General features: G+C 49.2%; 1 protein-coding gene across 3 annotated transcripts in view; it reads right to left on the reverse strand.

Moving 5' to 3' along the window:
* The window catches only part of KLHL3 (kelch like family member 3), a 102,168-nt gene that overhangs the window by 6,007 nt on the left and 77,438 nt on the right, over positions 1-18,723 (reverse strand). For all 3 annotated transcript variants that reach the window (XR_006735073.1, XR_006735072.1, XM_045550852.1), the window contains 6 exons: positions 12,726-12,843; positions 12,139-12,336; positions 10,475-10,576; positions 7,231-7,359; positions 3,691-3,831; positions 1,462-1,605 (listed from right to left, as the gene is read on the reverse strand). Coding sequence is in view for 1 of the 3 variants with exons in the window: in XM_045550852.1 (XP_045406808.1) it covers positions 1,462-1,605; positions 3,691-3,831; positions 7,231-7,359; positions 10,475-10,576; positions 12,139-12,336; positions 12,726-12,843 (832 nt within the window). In the remaining 2 variants the exon portion in view is untranslated. The remainder of the gene's footprint in view (positions 1-1,461; positions 1,606-3,690; positions 3,832-7,230; positions 7,360-10,474; positions 10,577-12,138; positions 12,337-12,725; positions 12,844-18,723) is intronic.

The raw sequence follows: 18,723 nt of genomic DNA on the forward strand, positions 1-18,723 counted from the left end.
TTTACAAGATACTTTAAAAAAAAAAAAAAAACAGGCTCCTGTGTGTTGCTTTTTAATAGAAACTTTCCCTTTGGATTATAAAAGTAATATATTCTCATTATGGAAAATTTAGAAAATGCAGAAGAACACAAGGAAAAAATCCTCTAATCCCTTTATACAAAGAGAACCACCATTATCCTCTGGAATACTTCCTGGCCTCTAATAATAATCTCCACCATTTCCTGCACGGAGTGCAGTGCCAGGCAGGCATTGTGCTAAGCTCTTTGTATTACTGAATTTCATCCTCACAACACGGTAAGAGGCTCCAGTTTTATTCCCATTTTACAAATGAGGCAGCAGAGGTTCAGCCAGATAGAATACCTGGCCCAGAGACCCAGGGCTAGTGGCAGGACTGGGATTCAAGTTCAGATCTGCCTCCAGTACCCATCTCTAGAAGCAGCAGTAGCTGTCCGACACCCCGCCCCACAAGGACTGCATGACGGAGCTCACACGGTGCACACAACTGCACACCCTCCTTCTTCACCTAACAGTGTCTTATAAAGATTTTCTCATGACATTAAAACTACATCTACCATATAAATATGCTGTAGATTATCTCCCTCGTGTCAGGTATTAAGTAATTCTTAGTTTGTTGCTTTATAAGCCACGCTCCAATAATACCTTTGTCCATAAATCTTTGCATTTTGGAGCATTTCCTTACATTTTAAGATAACAGGCTCTCTCAGTCAATGGGTTTGAACACAAAATCACACATTTGCTGTCTGCTTCCCACCTGCTGCAGGAGGAGGCAGACAATGAAGAAAGGGACACGAAATACTCGGCACACACACAAAATTCTAACCTCTCACACTCAACCTCTCCCCTCCCCTCAAGGCACAGGCAGAACCGAGGGCGGGTCCCGCACGGGCCTCACTGCCTGGTCCCAGAAAACGCCCCGCCCCTCCCACTGCAGCTTCCGAAACGAAATGACGGTGCCAGTCTCCACAATAAACCACGAGAACAGAATCACCCTGTAACCAAAATGCTTCTAAAATCTTTTATATCTAACCAAGAAAAATGTGACAGGTGAGAAAAGAAACCCTAAAGAAGGGAAAAAGTTTTGTGTAAACAGGTCTAATCTCTCCAAATTCTGGACAGCGAGAACTGTCCTGGCACAAAATAAACCAGGAATGGCAATGAAATTCTAACATCTCTTGTGACAACTAGATCAGCTGGAAGTGGCTCCCTGGAGCACTGCATTCGGAATTCTGAGGCTCCACGTTCAGGTTCACGGGGGAAACAAGCGCTAATGATCAGTGAGGGAATGGCGGGCATGTGACAATTACCTGCCACCCCTGGAGGAGGCACTCAGTCCTAAGTCACGCAAGCCCATGTCCCCTCATCCCACCACCCCAGCCCACCCCCACACCCCCAGGGTGCTGGAGGCCTCTGGGTTGTGGGGAGGGGACGGAACCCACCGACCTGCATAGCTCCGCCCTGTGCTCATGTTGGTGGGCAGCAGCGTCCACTTGTCGGTGACGGGGTTGTAGTACTCCACGGAGGCCAAGTTGCAGGATCCGTCGTCCCCACCAACCACATACAGCAGCCCATTCACCGCACACACCCCTAGAAACCAAGCAGGAGCCTTAGATGCTACAGCAGGAGCTCCACGAGATCAGAGTGGACGAGACACCAACCTGCAGAGCCCTGGAGCCTCCTCTCTTCCCGTGACGGGAACACAGCAGAGATTTAGCTCCACAAGTCTGCGTTTGCACAATGGAAGAGCATACCGACAACAGCCACTGGGCTCTGGGGATCCCCCTTTCTCATGGGGTGGTTTCTCTGATCAGGGAGTTTTGGATACTACACAGTCACACACACACACACACACACACACACACACACACGTGTGCACACACTCTATTGTATGCAGAGCAGGGTGCATTCGGGCCCCTCTTACTGGAGGGGTGCATGCAGACCTCCTGTGCCCAGCCTGAGGTAGAGAATGAGACAGTTCATGGGATTTTCACAAACACTGCTTCTCTGCTGGTAAGGTTTTCCCTGGCAAGTCCTGTTATAGCTATACCGTGTGGCACTAATGATTATGTCTATAACCCCTTTATAGGACTGGGGTCTAAATTCATACCTAGTCCCCAGGGACAAGGCACATCTCCCGTCCTGATCTCAGAGCGAGCTGGATTTTGGGCAAGGTCTCATGTGACAGGGACTAAAGAGTAGGAAACTGTAATTATTGCTCATCAAGACTTTAAAAGGCCGTTGTCCAACACACAGTGTATTTTTTCAGAATTAGAGTAAGGGATTGGTGACATTCAAAAAAGTAGTAATGATCAGCTTTGGTGAGGAGATTCTCAAATACTGGTGAGAGCATAAAGCTCACCACCCTCCCAGACAGTGTCTAAAACACATGTGCTTCCTATGACTCGAGAATTTCACTGCTGGCCTTTTATTCTAAAGAAAAAATTTTAAGTGTGTACACTGATTTAGCTATACGGATCATTTATAGTAACCAAGGCACTGTTTACAGAAAAGTTGGAAATAACCTGTGTGCAACAGTAGATTGGCTATTTAAATTATGATACAGCCATTTAAAATAATATGTAAATAAATTTGGTGTTGTAATAGGATATTCATGAAAAATTGTAAAATGAGTTTTAAAAAGCAAGTTATAAAACAGTGTTATAGTACGATTCCATTTTTGTTATTAAAAATAGAAATATCCATGAATGATGATATGTACACACATTTACATACAAACTTAATGTTCAGGCTCTAGACAGACTAGCTACCTTAAGGGTCCTGGAATGCCTCGCTTACGTGGCTCAAGACCAAATGCCAAGCTCTGCCACAGCTCAGACAACGAGTAAATTAATAAACTCTCCCATTTATACTGCCAAAAAGGCAGCCACAAATGAGTTTAGCAAACAGGTAATATGAGAATAAAGGAAATAGATCTGCCTGAAAGTCACCTGTCTGTCTTTGCAGCCTTGGAGGGTGGGCTAGGCCAACACTGTCCTAGAGAAGCACAAAGCAAGGACACACCCCACAGGGCAAGGTGCTAAAAGGAAACAGCTTAACAGGAATGTCACACTCCAGGAAATATAAGCCTAAATACTCTATGGTAAAAATCATTCCTATGGAAGGAATAGGGGAAGGGAAGCAAAGGAGAGACGAGTATAGAGAAGGCAATAAGGGAGGTATTTCTACCAGAGAAGCAATCCAGGGTCTGGCTCTCCCTGCCAGGAAGAAGACTGGTTTCAGGCAGGAAGTGACTGGTTCTCCCAGCCAGGCACCGGCAGAGAAAAGACAGAACGGAGTGTCATTAACTGGCCATGTCCACACAGCCCTGTGCTTAGCCACTTAACAAAGCCATCATCGGGCAGGGGTCACCGATGGCAGCCAGAGGGCTTTTCTGGGTCTGTGCCCATCTGTGTGCAGTAAAAGTCATCACCCTTCACTGGGGAAGAAGGATCTCTCTGCATCTAGGTGGGGGAAGCGTGGCTGGCTTTGTGGATCCCAATTCCTCCCTCCCTTAAACCAGAGCCTGCTCAGCAAACAGACACTCCCTGCTCAGGATACAAGCTCAGCTCCAGATCCTGGGAGTCTCTCCCCTCTTCCTCTAGTTTAGAACTAGAGTCTTCAGAGAGAAAAGACCCGCAAACCCCACAGGGGAGGAGAGGGCAGTCGTGTTACCTGCATTGCGCCGGCACATGTTCATGTCCGCCACCTGCTTCCAGGTGTTTGTTCCAGGATCGTAAACCTCCACACTCTTCCTCACCAAGGGCCCATCGTGCCCCCCTGTGGCGTACAGCTGTCCGCTGAGCACTCCGACCCCTGAAAGGCAGAGCACAGTGTCCCGGCCTCAGGCTGGCTACGGCACCAGAGACCAGGAGGCCTAGCGCCCAATCCTGGACAGCCATCAGCAGCAGGGTGACTCGGGGAGGGCCACCTTGTCTCCCTGAACCTGTGTCCTCACCTGTGAAACACGCATAAGGACACCCTGCCTGCCTCCTCAGAAGACTGGCAACTGGAAAACTTTGAAATATAAAGTAAATATGACCCCATTTCTATTTCAAGAAACAAAACTATACACACACACACACACACACGCACACATACACACACACATATACATACATGTATATGGTGGAGGGGGTTCATAGGCAAACAGAAAAAGAGACAAATCCATCAAAACATTGAAAGTAGTTATTTCTGGTGGAAAACTGCATTGGTTTTCCTTTTTGCCTACCCATATTGCCTAGTTGTCCTCCAATGTTTCCTACTTGTATTACTCAGCCTTCTGTTAGTTCAGTAGAAAGAGTTAAAAACTGAAACTAGCCACACAGCGGGGTGCGGGGGTCGCTGTCGGGGAGACTCCCGCTGCCCATGAGCGGGAACTGTCCTGCCCACCTCTGTCCTCCCGGCCATGGGGCTCGTACAGGGCACTCGCTCGCTCACTGTGTTGACCAGCCTGAGCTGAGCGCTAGAATTGCATTATTTACGGATTTTAGTGTAATCGTTTAGAATCTTTTCATACAAGTCAAGGAGCTAAAAGCCATCAAGAAGGCAGGTGACACAGCGCCTGGAAAGAGCAGGTGCCCGGCAGCTGGGACACCCGGGTCTTGGACCCGTCTCTAATTCGCCCACTGGGTGGCCCTTCCCCTTTTCTGGGCCTCAGTTTCCCCGTTTGCAAAGGGAGGAAGTGGGACTAGCTTGGCAGTTTGTTCCCACAGACCACGGACTATTCCTCTGCGTGGCCAGGCTGCGTCCGGGTCAGCTGAGCAGCTTTCTGCAAAGACGGAGTCGGGGCCCCCCGGAGACGCGGGCCGGGAGTAGGAGAAACTTCCTCGGGGGACCGGGACGTGCAGCCAGGCTTCAGAGCCACGAACTAGATTTGCAGAAATGTAAACTTCACACAGACGAGGACCGTGTCTGTCCTGTCTTCTCGGCCTCCCTTTGCGCTGCGGCGGTTAGTTCTGGGCAGACGCCGTTTGAATGACAAATGTGTCGAGTCCCTCCCGGCCGCGGGGCGGGCGGTTCCCAGCAGTTGCCCCGACCCGGCAGCAGGTGGCGCCGCCGCGCCAACAATGGCTGCCGCTCGGCCTCGGGCTCGGCAAGATGCGGCGGCTCCGAAGCGGCCTCGCCCTCCTTCCTCACGCGCAGCGGGAACAGCCACCTCCCGGCTCCGAGATGGCCTCTCCCCCGGGCCGCCTGCGCGTGTCGCCCCCGCCCTGCCGAGGAAGCGGCGTCCCCGCCCCGGGCACTCGCGGGTCCTAGACCTGCAGCCGCGGGGGCTCCGGGCGCTCCGAGGACCTCGGGCAGCCAGGCCGGGGCCTTTGATCTCTGAGCCTTCGGCCACGAAACTACCCAGCACGACAGGTATGTGGGATCCCAAATCCAGAGGCGAGACTTGCCCAAACCTTAGGGCAGCGAAGAAAGGCTGCCCGAGAGCCTGAGGCCAGGTTCTGGCAGCAGCCTGCGGGGAGAGGCCATTCCCTAAAGCAAGGTCACGGAGCCTCCCCGGGGACACGGGCAGCAGAGGGACCACCCTCGGGGACCTCCAGCCTGGGTAAGAGGCAGGACCGGGGCCGGGTGATGGTCACCCGTCAGTAACTGTCCAAGAAGCTTGGCAGGGACAAAGCAGTGTGGCTTCCAAAGGCAGCTCCAGCGACAAGGACGAGCCTGAGCCCCCCAAGGCAGGTCTGTCCTCGCGGCTTCACCGCAGACCCGAGAGGCTCCTGGGGGAACACAGCTCAGCGCGCCGCGAGCTACAGGAGAGGATTTCTTGGAAACACCAAGAACACTACCAAGACTTCAGAAACCACAGTCACTGAAAGAGTTTTATGAAGGGAAAAGAATCACGGGATCTGCAAATTGCATTGGTTCTTAGGGAAGATCTGCGGCAACCCAGTCAGTTCGCATCCGCGGAATCAGAGAACAGAACGGAGGGAAGGCATGCCCAGAGTCACGTGGCAAGTCGGAGGACCCGGCAGGACAGCCCAGACCTCCTGACTTCCAGGCGTTTGGGCCACATTCAGGAAGAGCCAATCTGTCAGCGTCAGCAGAGACAAGCTCCCTAAAAATAGCATTCCACACACAAATGCTTCTTCCATGGAATCAAGCAGATTTTGTTTTTGTAACCAGTGAGCGCACAAAGGTTCTTGAAAAATATTAAAATAGCATAATTTTTAAGGAATGGTGAGGAAGTAGTCATGCATTTGGTATTATAAAATGAGATCACAATTCAATTTCTAAAAATACAAAAAAAAGAGAGAGAGAGAGAGAGGAATAACATTATGGGAAAAAACTCCCAGCGTGGTCAGCCCTCCCAGAAGTCACAGTCTTCCCGCAAGGACCAGACTGGTAACCAGTCACCACTCGCCACAGGAACTGGCAATGAAGAGCCAGAAGCCAGTACCTCCGTCTGCCCTCCCAGACCCTTCCCCCTGGGCCCCCGAGACGACAGGGGGCACAAAGCAGGGAAGAAGGGGCGGTTGCTCCACCTCCTGAAAAATCCCTAAGGACCACAGAGCTCCTGGTCTTCCCACAAAAGCTGACGTGGAAAACCATTCCGGAAGTCCTTCTTTCCCCATGTTGGGGAGGGGGTTCAGGTGAGGAAAAGTGGGGAGGGGGACATAAGCTCATCTCTAGACATGAACACCAACAGCTTGGCTTCCAACCCCCAAGACAGAGGCTCCAGATGGGCAAGCTCAGCTTTGTCCACTGGAGACTGGGGACAGCAGTGCTTGTCCCACTACTTCGCAGGAAGGAGACTCACAGTTTGGGGTTAAAGGAGCTAACTCTGGAGTGAGAATCCTGACTCTGTGAGTTACCAATTACATGACCTAGGGCAAATTACTCAGCCCTCATAGACTTAATTTCTGAATCTGGAAAGTGGAATTAATACTGTATAACCTTGCAGGGCTGTGGTGAGGATTAGAGAGACTGACACACAGAAAGTGCTTGTCAGGACAGCGCCTGGCACGTAGTAAACCCTCACTTTCCAGAGCTGTAGACAACGCCACAGAAGCAGAAGGGATGACGATGAAGGGTATCGTGGCACCGTGATCCCCCAGGAAAGGTGAAGGTGTAAGCGCCGTGTCTTGCTGCAAAGGGGTTAGTGGCATCATACACAGTAAAAGGAAGGAAGAGGGAGACAAAGTGTCATGTTAAGGTGTGGAACCCGAGAGCCACCTGTGAGCACAACAGACACGGCCCGTGCCCTCCCCGTACCTGCGCCGCTGCGGCGAGTGCTCATGTCTGCCACGTACGTCCACTCGTTGGTCGCCGGGTTGTACTGCTCCACGGTGCTCAGGCACTGGCGGGAAGCCCCATCGTAACCCCCAACGGCGTACAGCTTCCCTGGAACAGACAGAGTGGCTGAGGGCAGTGCCAGGGACACTGGTGGAACTGGAGTTCGGCTGCAGCTGCGTCTGTAACCCACCGGAGCACCCTTACTTCAACCAGAGTTCTGGGCCCCCTTCCTCCGGGGACCACCGGCTTATTCCCCGACCAGGCAAAGCATCCTTCACCTTTCTGCCTTCTGCTTGCCTTAAGCCGTGAGCTCCTTAGAAGCACATACTGAACCTCATTCTAAACAAGGACTCCACACACCCAGCACAAAACTGCAGCCTTGCACCACTGCGGCTCACCATATTCCTGCTAGTGAACCACGTTACATCTTTAGAATAAGGCACTCGCGCCACAGAGACGGAAGGCTGGAGGGCTCCCAGCTGCAGGAAGGCAGGCCAGCTTTCTGGCTAAAGGCTCATGATAGCAGATGAAATAAATATGGAAAGATATTCTTCGATAATAACCCAAACCCTATCTTAGCCGTTGTTTCCACTCCTTGCACAGCTCTGCTGGGTAGAGTATGTGAATAGAGCATTCTCTGTGCACTCTGGGCTGCAATCCTTCTGCAGGCTACCCAGTGGTCTCTAAGCCATACATAGAGCCCTGAAGCGTCATCACCTATGTTTGAAAGTAAAAACACTATTAAACTGCTACACAAGAGCATCATTTCTGCCTGGGGCTGAGGGCTGAGGAGGTTGGGCCAAGAGGCAGAAAATCAGCATCCGAGTTGTCCCAGAGCAGAGATTCAAACATGGGTTTAACATTTAGTCTTAGAATGCAATGGGGTGGTCTCTTCTGTGGGGGGCAGGGGAGGGGTCCTGCCTCACCTACAGGCCTCAAACGTATGGGGAACCGTGGAACTACAACACGGATCCTGAATGCTAGCTGCGCACTAAAAAACACCACCAAATGCAAATCCACTTAACAGGATTACGTAATCAACAGACTTTTTTGGTCATTCTGTGCATCTTAATGGAGGGATACCAAGAGCACGACTAGCATGTGAAAATCTGTAATTATTTTAAGTTAGAAAGATTCTCAGGCTCAAAACTGTGCTCTACCAACAGGACTACTGCTGTATCGAATGTAAAATTATCTCTTCTTCCCATCAAGCCTGGTTTTACTTTCTGCCCCAGAGAGCTTTGAACTGTCCCATCTAAAAGAAAGAAACATCTTCCCCTCAGTGCTGCCCTCAGCCAGGTCAAAATAAAACAGCCTGGCTCGGAGCTCTTGAGGGTCCACGCTGCTTGCACGGTGTGTGCTGGTTTGGATGTAGCAACCTCCGCAAAACTACTCTCCACCCCGTCGGGGAACTTTGCTACACTCTGGATCTCACCATCCCTTTTCCTACATAGGGATCCTTCAAGACAGCCAGTAGCAAATTATCCCGACTTCCTCCATTTTTCCCAGAGTCCCTCAGACTACACAGCCGTGGTGGTGAGACGATGAGAGGGAGGAGTGAGCCAGACGGTGCGGAACATTCTCTTCAAGGCCAAGTCCACTCAAGCTCCCCTCTCAACACTGTCACCAAAGCTGTAAACTGGACTCTGCTGCCCCGGGGTGACCCACAACCCAGGGAGCTTCAGCTTTGGGAGGGGAAAGAGAAACAAATTCCCAGTCTGTCCTCCCTGTCAACAGGGCATGGTACAAGACCCCACTTCTTCCACAAACAGAACGTGCTCGCAAGAGCCTTTGTCAAGTGGAGTATTTTAAATTATAGCCATTAAGGCACCTCCTCTAACCCTCATCAACCATTCTGACCCTGCGTCAGCTGAAAAAAATAGCCACTCAAGGTTTCCCCTTGTGTATATTAACAGAGATTGGCTATTTTTAACCACTACTCTATTGTTGGATATTCCTGGATAAGGGACAAGGAGGGAAATGAGAAGGTGACTAGACAAAGCATTTATATTTGGCAGACAAATCAATTTCTGCTCCACCAAGAGGATGATTGCAAGAAACAATTTATCTTGGGTAGGAGGACAAAATCTCTGTACTCGCTACAGTGACTTGGTCAGCATGTGAGAATAGCATACCTTTAAGTGAGAACTGAAATTACACAATACCAGTGTGGGCTGAGAAACACAGTGAGAGAGAGGAATCTTTCTATTAATGTCTAGCCCACTGGACGTTACACCCTCTGCAAAGCATGTTTATGCGTGTGCGTGTTCGTCCGTCTGCACACGTCTGACCCACAGATACCCCAGCTCGAGTCCCACATCAAGACAGGTTAACGAATCAGTGTTTTCCTGCAAACAATGACGTAGTTCTAATGATAGTCTATTCTTTGGTGCACTGAATTCACACGTATTTATAAAACTCCTACCCGTTGGCATTTGCCAACAGTCTGAAGGAGCATATACCACAGTGGCCAGAGCACTGGGAGAGCAGCCCGAAGACCTGGGTTCAAGGCCCGGCTGTGCTATTTACCACCATTTTAACACGCAGCCCACCACTCGGCCTCCCTCTGGGAGAATGGAGAAAATCTGCGCCCCGCCTCCCTCCTTCAGAAGGATTTCGCAAACAAAATGAGAGCCTGGATGGGAAAGTTCTTCACCAACAACTGTGCCCCGTCTGACCAGGCCCCAGACATCGCCACTCCCTCCTGCCGTCCCCACACACCTTTCCTGACCAGAGCAGGACTCGCCCACCACCCCGCCCCGCAGAGACAGTCCTCAGACCTGTGAAGAGGTGCTCACCCCACTCACAGTTCTGTTAATGTTCAACACGTGAACGTGAGGATAAAGTTAAACACCATCATCTCTCACCCAACATTATACTCCTGGCATAACCCACATAAATGTTGACTCTGGGTTCTCCACTCTCTTCCCCTCCCCACCCGTTAGCAGAGCTACGGACAGGTGGCCAAAGTGACAGGCCAGCGTCTCCCCACCAGGGTCCTTCTACTCCCCTGTCCCAGCTCGAGCGCTCATTAGCCTTGGGCCCGGAGCTTCAACTCTGAGTCTCAATTTTCCTCATCTGTTAAATCGGGATAATAGTACCTGGCTCAGAGCAGTGATCTGAAGAATGGAACAAGGCAGGGGAAGCATCAGGCACGATGCTGGGCCCAGGACAAGGCCCCGGGGCAGGGAATGACTGGCCACCCCCCACTGCTGCCTCTTACCCTCCACAACGCCCACACCCACACTGCTCCGCCGCGTGTTCATGGGGGCCACAAAGAACCACTCGTTGGTCTTGTAGCTGTAGGCTTCCACCGACGCTAGGCCTGGAAGACAAGCGACTCATGAGACTTCATGGCACCAGGCCTCACCCTGCCGTGGGAGAAACGGTGAGGACGGGTGAAGAGTCCAAACCTGGGGTCTGGAAACCCGGATGTGTGGCTCGGCCCCACCCCTGTCTCGCTGTGTGGCATGTGGCAACACCCTGAAACACACCTGCAGTGTCCCCCTGAGGGTGCCACTAAGACTCAGAGGGCGGACTGTGACAGGACAAGGGCTGTACCTTAACTGCATGGCAAATGTAAATTATTAAACACACAGAATGGAATTCTTTGATTCCAAGTAGACACCTGAGGTTGCCTCGCTGAACACCTATTCCAACTCCCTTTTCCCTTGTCTTTCTCTACCTTAGTAGCTGGAGAGCTAAACACTTGACAGCTAGGGGTGACCGAGTCAATGAGACCTAAGCAGAAGTCTGGTGGGGATTTCTGAAGGAGCCTTTGCTTTTCTGATACAGGTGCCATCCCTTTCTGTTTCTGGCAACCCGGAACACAGATGTGTTGGCTGGAGCCATGATAGCCATCTTGTGATCACGAGGAAAAGGCCAAGAGAATCTTAAAGAACTTGGCCCCAGTATCCTTGAGCAACTGGACCAAGTCAGGAACTAATGACCTCTGGACTTTTTGTTTAATGAATAAAACAAAATCCTTCTTTTTAAAAGCCACAGTTTAGTCAGGTTTTCTATTAACACTTACAGCCTAAAGCAATTCCTAGAAGACACCATGCACCACTACCCTGCTGTTCTCTGTATGCCCGGGTCCCACCCACTAAAGGCAGCCTCCCGGGGGGAAAAGCCCCTGGAATTATACGAGTGAGGCAAAGAGAGGGCTGAGAAAGGTCACCAAATTGTGAAGACACAAATGAAAATTCAGAGAAGTAAAAAGTATTGTTTATCACCTCCCTGGGGCCCAAAGGGTATCATTTTAGTTTAACAGAGCTACTATCTACAGAGACATCTCCCCGGCATGATGAGCAGTGATGAGATCATCTCTCCAAGTTCATGTCCACTAATGGTTTCAGATTGTAGTGTTGAAGCCAGATAAAATTCTGGAGCAAGGGGCTCACCTGTGGTGACAGGGACGTGCAAAGCCTCAGTGAGGTGGTAGAAACAGCCATGGGAAAAATGCACAGCCAGGCCCCCTGCATGGCCCGAGCCAGGTCTCCTCCACCAGCTGAACCACTTCCCGCGTCTGTTCGGTAGAGGGCTCAGACCAGAGTCCTGAGGTCCCCCAGCTAAGCCTGCTCTGTTTCTAGGTTTCACCGTCTGAGTAAATGGCTTCCTAGACTCTAGAAAGTAGGAAAGGGATTCCTCTGAATGTGGGGTCCTTCCTAGAGCCCTAGAAATCACAGCATGTGGGCAGTGACACGTTCTGTGTGTAAGAAGGTCTGGCTCCAGCCTCCGGGGCTGGATGAGGACGAGGGACGGGCACGTTCCTGGGGCAGCAGCTACAGGTGGACAGAGGTTGGCCCAAGAACTGGCTGAACAAATCTGTGCCGCGTGAGGGCGCGCCCCAGGCTGGGAGGGGTGGGAAGCACGCGCTGGCCCTACCAGTACTGCCGTCGAATCCTCCCACGGCGTAGAGCAAGTCGTTGAGCACGGCGGCGCCGAGCGTGCTGCGGCGCTCCTGCATGCTGGCGATGGACGTCCACTGGTCCTTCCCGCCGTCGTACACGTCCACCGTGCGCACGCGCAGCGAGCCGTTGAACCCGCCCACGGCGTACACGTGGCCAGCCATGAACACCACACCTGAGGCACGGGAAACCAGGGCGTCAAGGTCGGGTCGCGTGGCTGGCTACTCGTGGTGACGGGTGACAAGGGAGCGCAGGGCAGGCACAGGAAAACTCGTCGCAGAGGACGATCTCCAACTTTAGGTATCTGGAAGTCACTGTGGCGCACACTGGATTTCTTTCCTCTGTTTTTCTAATTTCGTTTGACTCAAGCAAATACTTGAATTAGCTCCACTCCCCGAGCGCATGGGAACTAATCCCAGGAGAGGGGTGGCCGGAACCGTGCCGGGGGGGAAGGAACGGGGCCTCCTACGCAGGGGTCCGGGAGCCCAGGGAGCAGGTCGTGCCTGCTGGCACCACGCGGAGACCAGGGGCAAAGGGCCTGCGGAGGGAGCCGGCGCCACGCACCTGCTCGGCACCTCCTGGACGGAAGCTCGGCGATCTGGTCCCACCGGTCCTCCTCGAAGTCGTAGCACTCCACGCTGCGGATGGCCTTGGGCGCCTGGCCGCCAACCACAATCATGACCTCCAGAAAGACAAGCGGACATCAGCCGGGTCTCCCCGACGTCGGGACGAACGCGCGACCGACCGATCCCCATCGCCCAGGGTCGGCGCGTGATGTGAGACGCCGGCGACAGAGCTCCACACACGGAGATGCTGCTCCTGATCCCAGCGGGGCTGGGCAGTCAAGAGAAGCCTAACAAGCACCTTCCCGCAGGAACACCAGCACAAGGTCTGTTCCCAAAGGCCCACTCGGGGCTATGCTGGCGGCAGGTGAAGCTGCTCGGGGCATCTTCTGCAAGCTCAGCGCCCTTGGGATTGGGAGTGGTGGTGGGTGGTGGGGGCTAAATGTTATATCAAAAAGAGTTGGAACCCATTCTATTAAGTGAAGTATCCCAAGAATGGAAAAATAAGCACCACGTGTACTCACCAGCAAACTGGTTTCCCTGATCATCACCTAAGTGCACGTTTGGGAATAACACCAATTCGGTATCGGACAGAGGTGCGGGGTGGGGGGAGGGGACGGGTGTATACCTACATGATGAGTGCGATGCGCACTGTCTGGGGAATGGACACGCTTGAAGCTCAGACTCGGGGGCATGGGGGAGCATGGGCAATATACATAACCTGGACTTTTGTACCCCCATAATAAGCCGAAATAAAAAAAAAAAAGTATGACTGGCTAACCATTCAATGTCACACTGAAATGTTATTTTTTCCAGATTTATTAAGGTATAATTGACAAATAAAAATTGTATATATTTGAAAAAAAACAAACTTGAATATATTTTGGGAAAGAGCACAGAATTTGGATACATTTTTAAGATAAAGTTATTCAAAAATATTTCTAAATGCCTAGACTGCAGGGGGCACTTATTCGCTGCAGTATAGAAAAAAAATTGTGAAACACTGTTTTGTGGTAGTTACCACAAAACTTATTAAAACCATAATATTCTGGAAAACTATAGAAAAAACAATCCTAAAATTCATATGGAACCACAAAGGACCCCAAATAGCCAAGGCAATCTTAAGCAAAAAGAACAAAGCTGGAGGCATCATACTACCAAATTTCTAAATATATCATAATGAACCCAGAAATAAATCCACGCATTTACAGCCAACTGATTTTTGACAAAGGCACCAAAAACATGTTGGGGAAAGGGCAGTTTCTTCAATAGATGGTGCTGAAAAAACTGGATATCCATACACAGAAGAATAAAGCTGGATCCCATCTCTTACCATATATAAAAATCAACTCAAAATGTGTTAAAGACTTAAATGGAGGACTTGAGACGATGAAACTACTAAAAGAAAACACAGGGGAAATGCTTCATGACACTGTCTAGGCAAGGATTTTTTGGATAAAATCTCAAAATCATAGGCAACAAAAGCAAAAATAGACAAAGCAGATTACATCAAATTAAAAAGCTTCTGCACAGCAAAGGAAACAATCAACAGAGTGAAGAGACAACCTACATAATGGGAGAAAAATATATGCAAACTATCCATCTGACAAGGGGTTAATATCCAGAACACATAAGGAACTCAACTCAATAACAGGAAAACAAATAATTTGATTTTAAAAGGGTCAAAAGACCTGAATAGATATTTCTCAAAAAAAAAAAAAAAAAAGACATGCAAATGACCAATAAGTATATGAACAAATGCTCAACATCACTAATCGTCAGGGAAATGCAGATCAAAACAAAACCACAATGAACTATCACCTCACCCCAGCTAGAATGGCTATTATTAAAAAGACCAAAAAATAACAAATGCTTGCAAGGATATGGAGAAAGAAGAACTCTTATATACTGCTGGTGGGAATGTAAATTAGTACAGCCAGCGAGGTCAAAAGAAATCCAATTTTTATGGCAAGTCTTGCAAGAAGCCAATACAAGGAGCATTATACCCACCATTGTGTTGTGCTCATGCAGAATAAAGAGAATAAATTTCCTATCTTGAATACTAATGAATGGTTGTTCCCATAGATATCTGATCTTAGCAACTAATTAGGCAAATATGAGTATTTCCCAAGGTCTACATGTATTACATCTCTGAAATCACAACCTTCTAGCTACTTAAGAAGACCACAGGACGTTGGAGCAGGAAGAGACTTGAACCATTCTCTCCTGCAGGTCCTCATTTTATACTCCAGAAACACTCAGGCCCAGTGAGTTCAACAGGCATATTTCTTTCTTTCCAACACTCCTAAACCCTAATTTAATAATGGTTTATGATGCCTTTAAAAGAAATTACTGAATCAAATCAGCTTATTTAATGATCACTATTTTTAACATTCATCCTTCGAGGTAACCCTGGTAAAAACTATCAGTCATGTAGGAATCACAATAAACTAAAGAACTGGTTCTAGGCTAACAATCATGCTAGACTGAACATAATTTAATCACTCTCATGACATGCGATGTGCTTAGGAGTTTTGTAGGGTACCTCAGGGTTCAGATCCCAAGTCTCAACTGTCACAGTGGTGTTGAAGGTTGCAGAAGTTCTGGTGATGGACAGTTCTCACTGACAGAACACGGGTGAGCAGAACTCCACTGTGGCAGGGACGGTTATTGGATACCTTCCAAGGAAAATACTGTCATTTCGGAAAGTCAAATGGCCATTTACTTTAGGGAGATTAGTGAGACCATGGAAAGACTACCTGATTCCTTAGGAAGGAAATATCATCCTTACCATAACAAATTTTTAAATAAATATATAATGCTCTCCCTCTGACGTACATTATTCTAATTCCACCAGTGTGATTATGGAATTGAAGGCATGCTGGTCCCTCCTCAATGAAATGACAACCACCCTGTGTCTGAGAACCAGGTGCCGGAGAATAGCCAGGGAAAGAGATGGTTGGTGAACAGTGCAGAGATTTCCGGCCCACATGTAGACTGAGACCCTGACCCTGGCCTCAGGACCACACAGGTCATTTTAACTTCTACTCAGGTGAGAGGAACAACCTGGGCTCTGCACACTTTTTTCATGGGGCAGGAGTAGAGTATGTGTCCAAACTCTCTTCCATGACCGGTGAGCTGGGCAGAAGGCAGGCCCAGCCAGTCGGTCCCTCGGGCCAGGGCAGGAAGCGAGAGTCTCTCTTACCCTGGTGCGTGGGGCCGCAGGGCTAACACCAAAAATTCATCCGTAGGAGCATGTCGAGGTCGAGCCAGAAGACGTGTCCAAGCAGGTTCCTGAGCAATAGGTGCTCTAGGCAAGTGTTAACAGCCAAGGTGCAGAGACAATGGGGGTCTGGGAACCAGGTGACGTGAGGGCAAGGCCCAGAGGGAGAGAGGAGGAGTGGGGGAAAAGGGGCTTTGGAATCAAACACATCTTGGCCCAAATATCAGCAGTTAGTAAATAGCTGTATGACCCTGAGCCTTGACCCTGCTAAGCCTCATTTTCATCACTTGTAATATCAGGATAATAGGATGTTTCTCGTATGGGTGTCAGGAGACTTAAATGATATAAAGCACTTAGCACAGTGCTTGATAAATAGCAAACACTAAATGTTAGATTAACATCAGTGTCATTATTATTGTTTAAAGCAATTGCTAATAACCTGACTCCTGAAAAAAAGGTAGAAAAGGACACTTACAAACCTGTGAATGGCAGGGTGAGTACCACTAATCCCAGGGGTGATAATGGGTTTTTTTCAGGACCCCAGGGTGTTTGCCAGGATGGGGACCAAGACGGAAGAAGGGTAGTGCCCACTCAGCCAATAGGTTCTACTTCCTCCACCATCTACTGAAAGCAGGACAGCCCGATTCAGGAGCAAGCCACCCACTTCCAGCCCAAATGGCTTTTCAGTGTCATTTTTAAAGAGCTGAATAGAGATGCCAACTGAATTAGAATGGTAGTGAAAAGTGCCAGGTTCAGTACATTTCCAAAGGGTTCATTTGCATCTTCCTGGAACCTCATTCCTCTGCTGCCATCTGTGGAACAGGGTAACGTAGGAGGGCTCTGAGTGGCTCGGAGACAGCCTCGGGTTGTCCATGGCAACCCAGCCTCAGGGAAAGTGCTGGGCGGTGAATGTGTGGGAGCCAAGATGATGCTATTAGCTGTTCCGGCTTGAATGTGTCAGCAAGATCTGTGCATACACAGCTCAGGAAAAAACACCCTATTAGCCTCTGCAACTATCTCAAGGCAGAGTTATATTCCTTTCAGGGAAGGGACTTGGCTGGCAAACAGATTTACTACTGATAATTGCTGAGAATCATGCAAATCTCTCTCCACCACATTATTTCTCAAAAGTTTGCTCTGTCAGAAAGCCTCTCTGGACTGAATTCATGAAAGCCCAAACAGCCTGCCCTTGGAATGCCTGTGGCTGGTCTTCCAACTAGTCCAATTCTCTCCTAATTTCTTCTCTTGCTCAACTTATTTGGTTATTGATATGTTTCTATCTTATTTTCTCAGAGAGACATCTTAAAATTAAAAGTCTTCAAAGGGTAGGAATCAGGTTTCTTTCCATACAGTACCCAGCTACTATGCTTTTTGTGGTGTTTGGAGGCAACTTCATAAAATAGTTCAGAGCACAGGGCCTGGGACCAGACTTCCTGGGCTTAAATCTCAGCCACTTACTAGCTGTGCTTTAAAGATAGGTCACACATTCTTTGATACTCCTATTCTCTGACATGGAACTTAATTCCCCTACACTTTAGTGACTTGTCTCTAGCAAAGAAAATACAGCAGAAGTGATGGGACATGGCTTTTGACATTAGGTTATAAAAAGACTACAGCTTCTGTCTTAGAAAATGTGCTCTCATTTTCTTGCTCTAGAATCACTCACTCTGGAGGAAAGCCAGCTATCAAGTCATGAGGACACTCAAGCAGCTTATGGAGAGGCCCACAAGGCAAGAAACAGGTCTGCCATCAACCATGGAAGCGAGCTTAGAATCAAATCTCCCCAACAAGCCTTGAAGTGACTGCAGCCTCCACTAACAGCCTGACTTTATGAGAGACCCTGAGCCAGAAGGACCAAGCTAAGCCATTCCAGGATTCCTGCTCTCAGAAACCGAGATAATAAATGTTTGTTGTGTTAAGCCACCAAAGTTAGGGTAATCTGTAATGCAGAAATAGATAACTAATACATAATGAGTAGGTGACATAACCCAAGATCCAATTTCTTCATCTGCAAAATGGGCATAATTACAGTTGTGAAAATCCTCTGGGAGAATGTGAATTGCTAGCCCAGTGCTCGGCACAGGACGAGTGCTCAGTAACCGGGATCTGCGTTACCGTCACTGTGGGGATTGGCACTGCGGAGTGATCGAAAGCCTGAGCTCTGAGTCTGCCAGACCTGGACTCAAGTCCTCATGCTATACCACTTAAGAGCTTAAAACTCTGATTAAGTCATTCAGTCTCACTGAATCTCAGTTTTCTCCAACATTACAGCTTCCAGAGTCATTATGAAGATGAAATAAGACAATGTACATTAAGTACTTAGCCTAAAACATAAAGAAGCTGCCCAGTAATTGGTATTTCTTGTATCATCATCAATGCCTTTGGTGGTAAGAATGACAATGACCTAGAAGATGCAAAATACAAATTACTCTAAGTGGTCACCAGAGGGTGTGAGCCAGTTCTCTCCTGCAGTCCTCTGAACCAGTTTCTGGATGTTCACTCTCACAATTTGCATTTGACCTTGGTCTTGGTCTTGGCTCCTACAGAAAGCTTTCCCTGAACGCTCACCATCCTCTGTGCACCTAGAGTGTCTTGCCCATACACCAATCGTGGTGCTCCATTGTCATTGTCCTTTTATGTCTATCTCCTCTTTCCCTGGTCTGGGAGTCCCTCGGGGAAGGAACTGGCTCATGTGAGCCTCTGTGACTCCAGGATCTACTCCATGGCTGGCAATTAGTGACTTCTCTATGGCAGTATGTCGGATGAGTGAATTAAC

Source organism: Lemur catta, chromosome 5 (assembly GCF_020740605.2).
Source record: "Lemur catta isolate mLemCat1 chromosome 5, mLemCat1.pri, whole genome shotgun sequence".
NCBI classification, from domain to species: domain Eukaryota; kingdom Metazoa; phylum Chordata; class Mammalia; order Primates; family Lemuridae; genus Lemur; species Lemur catta.